A 9,947-nucleotide genomic window follows, 5' to 3' on the forward strand; every position below is an offset into this window, starting at 1 on the left:
ACATCTCTCTAGAACTACAGATTATTCCTCACAACATGTAATATCATTGAAAGGGACACATCGGGTCTCTGTTGGTAGGAAATATATACTGAACTGAACAGAGCAACTTTTACTTACTTTCTGCTTGATTGTACGGAGGATTAAAAATGACTTATTCAAGTAATCAATGTTTAAATCAAATGCATAAATAAATGCTGAATAAAGATTTTAAGCTGTTAAAATAATGTTCATTTGAATTAAATACATAAATAAAAAACACAATGCATAATCAATTAAATAAATAGCTACCTACAAGATTATTAGAAATATCTAATATCAATAGGGGCATACAGCACTGCTTTACACACCACTAACTAGTAAGAGAGCTAAATTGAGATATACTGTATAAGAGGTGATATACAGTATATGGAAATATACATTATTTATTTCCTGATTAAACAGTATAAATATTTTAAAAAGATTATTTAAAAATATAAATAAAATATTTTCTTCATCAATATTTTTGTTCTGTCACTATTTCAGCATTTTTAGTCCTCCATACAATTACCACACATTTATTTTGGACTTAAAATGACTTGAAATGAGACTGCCATTTGTTTTCCAGGTCGTGGAGGGTTTATCTCTATATTTCACAATGCCGATCACTCACTACATCCTACTCTTATGACTATCATTCAGAACCGCACCACGCAGCACTGACTCCATCCCTGTCTGACTGTGTGTAGTGTAATATTTCCAGGACACACAAACAGAAATCGTATCCTGTTTTATTTACTGTTAAAAAAAAAAAAAAGAAAGGCTTCCAAAACTCTGCAAAGGAGAACAGTTAACTTTTTTTGCTCTATTTTTCATGCGCCTGGCCGCTGGCGTTGCCAGGGTAACAGTTGAGGTTGGTTTGTACTTCCTGATCAACCGTCTCCTACTTCCTCCCCCGGCAGCCTCGCAGTAACAGCTGCCTCCCTCCACTGTCGCCTGACACTGCCGCCTTCCCTCCTCTGCTCCAGCTGACTTCATTGATTTTTAAAGGGTGTAGTTTTGCTGTAAACACATTGATTTTAAAGCTGCACTGGCACAGGTTTTCATGTGCAAATACACTATAATATTAGTCTAATCCACAAAGCACAAAGGATTTAAACTTGGATGAGACAAAATGTGGTCATAGATGCTCATTCATAATGTGTTTCACTTATCTCTGAGGACCCCACAACATCCATTTAAGATGTTATTTAGTCCTATCAGTCCCTTCTGTGACAGCAGGTGCCATTTTTTTCCTTAGAAAATGAGCTATGTATAATTGCACCAATTTTCCATAGTTTTTCTTCAACTACTCAGGAGTGTTTCCATGATCTAAAACTGCTCTCTTGGTAAGTCTCGTTTTCCAGTCTGGCTCCTGGTCCAGTTGGACACAAAAAAATGTCAAATGCAATCAATAAAAGTGACTCATTTGTAAAACTTTACTTATGTCTCCTCTTTTCCCAGCCTGGAATTTATTCTTATATCTCCAATAAATTCATGAAGAGGTGGAAAGAGTACCGGAGTGGGGGGATCGGTAGCGGAAGTCTTCCTTGGTCAGCAGCAGCAGGGCTTTGCCGTTCATCTGGAAAGAGCCGCTGGTGATCGGCCGCAGGGCGAACTCTTTCTCTGCCCATCGCAGCCACTGGGCCACATCCTCCCTGCTCCAAAAGACTGGCTGCAGACCTGGAGGTGGAAGGAAGAGGATGAAAGAAAGTGAATTGAGACCAGGGTTTGGAAAAGAAGCAACAAAGCGGAGGTGAAGGGGAAAGGACGGAAGAGAAGAAGGATGAGCTCAGTAGAGAAGAAGCAAAAGGACGGGCGGGGGGTTGGGGGCGAGGAAGGAAGAAAGAAGGAAAGGCAGGAAGGAGGGGAGGGTGATAGGGAGGGAGGAAAGGAGGAGGGGAAGGAGGGGGGGGCAGAGGAAGGAAGGAGGCAGAGGCAGTAAAAAGGATATTGAGGAAGTGCAGATAAAAGCCAAAAGGAGGGAGTGATTACGGGAACGGCAGCAGAGATAAAGAAAAAAAAGATGAAGGAGGAGACGGAGTCAGAAAGGGAGAGGAGGTTAGAATAAAATATTAAAAGATGATAGGTTAAGAGGAAGAATACAGAATGAATCACAAGGATAAAAAAAGGAGGGGGAGGGGGATATATGAGAAAGACAGACTGTTATTTTATTTGATCTGCTATGATCTGTGCTGTTCTTTGCTCTCTGAACTCCAGGCAGGCACATCAGAGAACGGACAGTTTATTAGTTCGTGTATAAACGGACAAGGACACATGGAGGGAAAGAGAGCAGAGGAAACAGCAATGACAGTATCTCTTTTTTTTTTCTCCTCCCTCGCACTCTGAAATATTTCTTTCACTGCCGTGGGAACAGGAGTGTAAAACATCTGCACTGGGTGACCAGCATTCAGTCAGAGGCAGCAGGGAAAGAATAGAGCGGAGTGTGAAGAAAAATCGGAACAAAAGCTCAGTGTCATCTGAATGTTGTGCAGAAAGGATTTTAGTTATGAAAACATCTCTAAGATCTGCTGTGAATGCAGAAATAATCTTTTTGGAGTCGGCTGGAGCTGAAGCTGAAGTGTTCTTTAGTTAGCTAGCGGCAGAATGGCAAAAAAAGAAATTAAATAAAAGTGTAAATGCCGGTTACATTTGATTTAATTCATTAATGTTGTTAGGGTTAACTAAGTAGCTTACCTTGAAAGCAACACCATTATATTTGCTTATTTGACACCAGCAGCAACCACTATGCTAAGGCTAACATGTGAAGGGAACACTAAACAGACACTGGGAAATGGAAATATAGTCAATACATTTTTTCCAGAAAATGTTGCAGTGTGGATTAGATTAAAATGATTTGGTTTTCTGCACCTGCCAATGCGGGCGCACAAGCTAGCTAGCTGAATGGCAAATAAAAATCAGGGTTAAAATAAAAACACCAACAGCGCTCACATTTTTGAAAATTATTTCTACTGTATATTGTTTGAGTACTCACCAATTAGCTTATCAAGAAAGCAATGGTAGTTCTATGGCTAACTTCAACCAAGTAGGAACCTGCAAATGCTTGAATGCTTGAAGTGCATATAATGCTAACTTACGTAATACTTAGTAGCCTTGGGGAAACTCTTTAGCCAAATAGCTAACCTAAATAACAAGGCAGGTTAATAAAAAGCTATTAAAAGAGCGCTATGCTTCATTACGCTAGCAGCATTTTCTTTTTTATAGTTATAATCCAGTGTTGTAGAACCAGGTGAGCTTTTGTTCTCTGGTATTTCTGAAATGTTCTCAAACTTTGATATACTTCCTGACATAAAAGGATCTGTATTTTTAGACTTACACATAACATCTTTTGACCCTTATTTATCTCGGTTAACACGGATACTGCCACCTCATCGTATCATTTTGCACTCTCTGTGTAACCCAATGATTTATACTATGACTCAGACTCACCTCCCTCTCTTTTTCCTATTCTCCTTCTCTCTTTCCCATGCACACACAGACACACAAACAACAGTCTTGCGCCATACAGCTCCGTTCAGATCCTCCATGACACCCACACGGAGCATAACTACTCATTTCTTACATCTCACTTATCGCCCGGCCTCAAACACTTCCTCTGGGAGTCGGACAGCTGTTATCTTTGGCCGCCAATGTCACTGTCACACAAGTAATAGGAACCTTGTGCTCGCTTTCAGGCCTCTCCCCCTTCAGCTCCCCCCACCCGTCAAACAGAGGAAGTTTTCACAGGGAGCAATCAATATAAAATGAAACCCTGTCTAGCTTGTCAGATTCCCATTTCTCCCCTTCCCTTCTAGTTCTCTGTATTCAGATAGTGGCACGAGCGTTGCCGATAAGCCCGGGAAGGCCTGGGTTATCTGAAGCACAGCTTACAGCCTGTCAAGCTCTGACCCTCAGCTTGTCAACAGACATCCTAAGAAAGTGTCAGGGAGCTGGATACAGGTGTTTCACAACCACAGGAGCTAGTGGTGAGCAGATAAGGAACTATACGTCTTCATATTTCTTCACTTTTTTCAAAGCATCGGCTTCCTGGCCACAGTGGAAATCATAGCAAGGATTATCTCTAGCCTTTAATACGTTTAATATAAATGCGCTTCTTTTTAGGCAAGCTTTGGTGATTAAAGCAGTATAGGTAACTTTAAACATCAGTGGTAAGAGAACTCTCCAAAAACCAGTGATTTGAATTAGAATGAGTTTTTTTTTTTTTACCTAAAATGTGTCCCTTTTGTAGCTTTAACAAATAACTTTGTTTAAATTTAACTGGGCTATATAACAGGAATAGATCTTGGATGCTCTGGAATACTCCTAGCTGACTACATCATCGACTTTCTATCAATATTGAATCAAGCTGCCATCTGCACTGAATGCACCAGCTGTACGTTCGTCTCTCGTGGCTGACTTGTGAGAGCAGCGAGGCCGGGGCGGGCAGCAGTGCAGCCCGGGTCGCGAGGTCATGGCTGCGGTATGCTCTCTCCAGGGCCGGAGAGAGGTGCTGCTCTGCCAAAACCCCTCCGAGATCCGGTCTGCCGGCCTCAGCCATCTGCACAGAGCCCAAAGGAGGAAGCAACAAGGGGAGCAGAAGGGAGGAGGAGGAGGAGGAGGAGGAGGAAGAAGGGGGCCCAAACAAACGTGTCCCACAACGCACTTTGGCAGGAAGCAATCCAGCGTGGGCTCTGTTTCAGCACAGGAAACTTCCTGCGGTAAGGTTAGAGAGCGACGCCGGGAGGGTTATTAACAGACAGCAGCAAGACACAGACGAGAAAAGGAAGAGTGAAAACAGAAAGGAAAGAGTGATGTGGAGCAGCAGCGGATAGTGGGAGACGACGGGGAAAAAAAATGAAGGCAGATGAGGTAAAATAGCAGGAAGAAGAGGACAAAACAATGATGCCAAAAAAGAGGAAGGAAAGGCAAACAGGAAGGGAAACAGATACTGAGCACCAAGTACTCAAATGAAGCTCACAGAGTGGGACATCGCGCTCAGCCCCAAATTCATGCTCATATCTGATTCTTCTGACTGCTCATACCTATTCTAGGGTGTAACTAATATATGAAGCGAAGCCAGCAAGCTAGTTCAGGCAGTCGACTCGAGTCAGCCGACACTCACGTGACGTACTCTTATTCCAACATATATCTAACGCACCCTTCCTACCTGCTGCCAGACACAGACACGTATCTACTCACTAGTCTGCTTTTACAGCCTCTTTGTGTTCATCCTCGCACTCACGCAAACTAAATCCAAATTCTAAAAAGTTGGACGTTTAGTGGTGGTGACGGTGAAGCCGTGCGACCGCGGTGTAGTTTGTTTATAGCCTAATTTTTTACTTTGCATTTACGCTTCAGAAATCAGAAAAGTTGTGTTTATTTGTGAAGATTATGATACTTACACAATATGTGCAGCAAGATTAACACATCTTATTCTCTGTAATAATCCAAAATCCAATGAAAAAAAATCCCTCAAAATGTCACTGTTCTTTTGTTTCAAGGAACCAGGGCGAACTTCCGGGTTGGCCCGCAAAGATATATCCTGCAGACCTCTATTCACACAATAATTTTTTCCACGCGAGTTGGTGGATTAAGCTACAGATCTATATTAATAGCCGGTTTTAAATTAGAACTCAGAATTTGGGATTTGTAAAGAATCATGCCTTTGATTGCTCAAGACAGACCTGCTTTTAAGTCTAATCTAGTCTAAAGTCTATGGACCGAGGTCTCAGCTTTTTGCTTTCAAGTGCGAGTCAAGCCTTCAGACCCTCAAGTCTTAAGGCAGATGAATTCCTGTCAAGTCACAAGTCTTCCTTTTTTTGACTCAAGTCTTTAGATTTCTGCGTACTTCACCTACATTGCTCACAAATCAAGTGTAGTCTTCACAGAGCAAAGTATCAGGGCAGATCCTCCAAGTCAAGTCCTAAGTCCTAATTTTCTTGGCTCAAGTCTGAGTCAATGTATGAGTCTGGTGTTTATAAGAAAAGACTCGGTAAGAACACAAAATACAGTTGTCATACGAGATATGTAATCAGATTTACAGCAGCATGGTATAAAAATGAATGGTACTGCGTCCAATTTAAGAATTCTACAAGAACCAGAGTTGATGGCAGACAAACAAAAGAGCTCAAATGTATTACTGTTCTGTACCTACAAATCTGTCTTTGCAACCAATTTCAGTTACAGTCTCAATCTTTAGGTTTTAAATAATTTCAGCAATTTCTCCTCTCTCCATTGACGTATCTCTTTGTCCTACCAACATAGCTGAGCAAGTCAGCAAAACCTGAGTCACATTAAAGTTGCGAGTTTCAGGATCTTATGTTGTATCTCATATCCATGTGATCTAGACAGGAACTGATTCTAAGCATGATGGGAAACTTTCTGTTGCAGTGCTGCCAGTGAGACACAAACATCCTCTGCTTACTCAGAGGTGGAAAGGAAAATGTATGGCAGGGACAGGGAGTGAAAGGAGAACAGAGAGAGCACCCTCGACCCTGACACTCTGTTCCTTCAACACATTCACACACTTCCTTGAGCTGATAAATGTGTCCTTTCTGGTTAGGCTTTTTTTTTTTGTCCGAGAATCTGTTACAGATTTTTTTTTTTTTGCAGGTTACAGGAAGAAAATCAATTTCAGTCTTCCTTGTCATCAGTCTCTGCCTTTGTTGAATGCATCTCAGGTTTACAGTGTTCATGAGAGTGTAGAAATGTGCGTGTGTGTGTTTCTGAGTATGTGTGTGTTTACATTGAATAAAACCGTCAAGCACGACAGCAGCAGGATCCCAAACCCTTGACTAAACCGTGGGCTCCTAATCCTCTCTGATGACACATAATTTTCACTCTGTGGTTTCTCAGGCCCCCGCTCATGCTCACTAACACACATACACACACACAGAGCGCGCAAGTTGCCAAGGCAACTCATAAGCGCTTGGGATGAATGAAGGGAAGAGGAGGATGAGATCACTGGTATCTTGTTTCGTTGTTGCGGTACAGAAGCCCTCCACTTCCCCTTCCAGCCAGACGAGTTAATGAGGTCCGTCCTGCTGTGAAGCTTAAAGGTCCCGTCCAAAATCTCTGTTTAGCTCTGAACGTCTCACCAACACTCACGCCACTGCAATACTGCTGCTATTTTTCTCACCCAGCTGAAAACTGGAACGACTGCCTTTTAATACTTGGACTTAAAATTGCTTTTAACTGTAACCCCCACCCCAAAAGGTCCACAGTTTGGGGGGAAAACATGCTACCAGCTGTATCCAAGGTTAGCTAAGATATACAAAGTTCATTTCTGAGTCTGTTTCTGATTGGGAACTGATCATTCTGTCACTGATCTATCAGATTGATTTTAGGTTAGGTTCTTGGCTTTGTTAGCAAGTTTAACAAATGTATTGCTGTATCTCAACTACATACTAAATGCTCATTCTAAACATGCTCATGGAGTATTCACATTGGAAAAAGTGTCAACTGAAATATGCTACAGAAATCACTACACCACTGTCCCACAATGCAACATAAAATGAAAATGGAGAACCTACTTATAAAAGTTGATAAAAACTGAAACATTTTGGTGTTGCGCCAGCGAGGGAAGCCCCTCATGATTACTTTCATTATCAGTTCATCTAACGATTATTTATTCGATTAATCACTTCATTGTTTAGTCTATGTAAATGTCTGGAAATAGTGAGAAATTCCCATCCCAGAGCCCAAGATGATGTCTTTAAATCAAAGGTTTTTCTGGCCATCAGTTCAAAACCCCAAAAGTCTTACTTTATAATGTCAGTTACAAAGAAAGAGAACAAATCCAGTGAATCTTTGACATTTTTTAGATTCAATAATTATTTGATAATCAGAACTGTTGCTGATTCATTCTCTGTCGATCAATTAATCAACTATTCGTTATCATTTTTCCGCTCCAGTGACCGATCCAAAAAGTAACCAAGTGGTAAAATTTGAAAACCAATTTTGCTCACGATTTGTGAAATTGTCTAATTGGCGCTAGCATTCAGAGAACACAGTCTGATTGACTTTCACTGGTTCACTGGCGGTCATTTCAACAGTATGCTATATTATATATTTTTTATATACTACCTGCTGTCAATCCAGACTGAAGCTGCCATAGATAACGTTTTGTCAGAAGACACCTTACATATGATAATGGTTGTTGTGACGGCACAGAGGGCAATAAACTGGTGGGTGAAGCTAGCTATATCATGACCCTACTCATTTTAGCAGAAGCTAGCATTACAATGTTAGCATCAACATTAGTGTTTCTGCTAGTTAATCTTATAAGTAAGAAAGAACAGCATGAGTATGTCATATAGCATTGGGACAGCTTTTTAAGAGATGCTGTCATTACAATGTTAGCATGAACATCAGTGTTTTTGCTAAGCTAAAATAATTATAGTAGAAAACTGGGACACAACTGAGGGGAAGCTAGTGTAAGTGTGCTGAAAGGAATAAATGGTAATTTAGCTTCTCTTCCCTGTTAGTTTGTAGCATAACAAAGGTCATGTATTGATTTTGAGTGTTTGATGATATGTTTTCAGCTTTTCTAGTGCGTCATCACATTTCCTTTCTCTTTATTTGTAAAACTGGAACAAAACTGCACATATGTGGTACTTTGAGTCATAACTGGAATCTGAAAGACTCATATATTGTTTTCTGTTGGAAACTACTTTCAACTGTCTAAATATACACAAAGACACGACTGATGCACTTAAAAATCTCAGACAGAGGATTTCAGCATAGCCTAAATACAAAAAGCATTGCTGCATCAGTAAGGCTGGGACTTCGCTCTCCAAACTCAAAGCTCCTTAGTCACTCAGTTCTTCAGTAAATGTTTGCCTTTTCTCTCAAAGCAGAAGTAGGCGGATATTGGTCTTGCTATCTCAATAGAGTTTTTCTTTCTCCAGACAGATGAGGAGGAGGAGGAGGAAGAAGGAAGAAGGAAGGACAAGGAGAAGGAGGAGGAGGGATGGCCATGACCTTCTGACACCCTGACTCAGGGACCTGTGGGTATGAGAGCAACACATTTCCACAGTTAATCCTCACACACACACTATTCATCTCCCCTCACTTTGTGTGCCTCTCTGTACATTGATTCCCTGTCAGATGGGTGCGGCAGGGGAAAATCCACCTACATACGCGCGCGCACACACACACACGCACACACTTTTACTTTTCAGTCAAGAAAAATCCTCCCCCCTTCGCTCATATTCATCCTCTGCTTCCTCCACCGGCATGCACGTGCCTGTCCCCATCCAGCAAATCTGGCCTTCATCCAGTCAAAACAAACATAAAACAGATCATCAATCACACGGAACTTTTATGGCCAGGAAGTAGTGCGACCTGTTTTTGATAGCTTGTTGTTGAGTGCAGGAGCAAGCCAGCTCTTGTAGGTTAGTTCCTGAATCCAGCACAACTGCCACTCTTCCTTTTGTTCAGGAGCCAATTTTTTTTTTTTTTTTTTAAATGCAGAAGCTTCAAAGACATTTCTTAACTAAATCAAAAAGCCCATGCTTGTCTGACCCCCCCCCCCCCACCCTATCTTAGAACATAGCTTCCCCGGGTGGAAGCGGTCCCCAGTTGGTCAGTTAAGTTTCTAACCTGCATTTCCCAGAAATGTCACCTTGCCAATTAAAGGGAACGCCGGTTGTGGTTTATTCAGGTTCTGAATCAATTCAATTACAACCACAGCAGTTCTTATTTCCAACATGTGAAAGCTATTGTTTACATTCTATTCCTGTGGTTTAAATGTATGTAGTGACTCATTTTGAGTTATTTCATCATGGCTTGGAATTTAAATTTATCACAGAAAGACATTGTCCAATTCCAAACTTACATACTATTTCTAAATCTGTAGTGGGTTCATGCTGGAGTATTACTTCAAAAAGTTCACCATTCACGGAACTGGGCAACAACATTTCAATAGATGT

At 41.2% G+C, this 9,947-nt stretch overlaps 1 protein-coding gene across 2 annotated transcripts in view; it reads right to left on the reverse strand.

Annotated features, from left to right (window-relative positions):
* The window catches only part of etv6 (ETS variant transcription factor 6), a 26,272-nt gene that overhangs the window by 6,398 nt on the left and 9,927 nt on the right, over positions 1-9,947 (reverse strand). For both annotated transcript variants that reach the window (XM_035678118.1, XM_035678109.1), the window contains exon 3: positions 1,534-1,698. In XM_035678118.1, coding sequence (XP_035534011.1) covers positions 1,534-1,698 — 165 coding nt within the window. The remainder of the gene's footprint in view (positions 1-1,533; positions 1,699-9,947) is intronic.

Source organism: Morone saxatilis, unplaced genomic scaffold (assembly GCF_004916995.1).
Source record: "Morone saxatilis isolate NCDOM2014 unplaced genomic scaffold, NCSU_SB_2.0 Contig10, whole genome shotgun sequence".
Classification (NCBI taxonomy): domain Eukaryota; kingdom Metazoa; phylum Chordata; class Actinopteri; family Moronidae; genus Morone; species Morone saxatilis.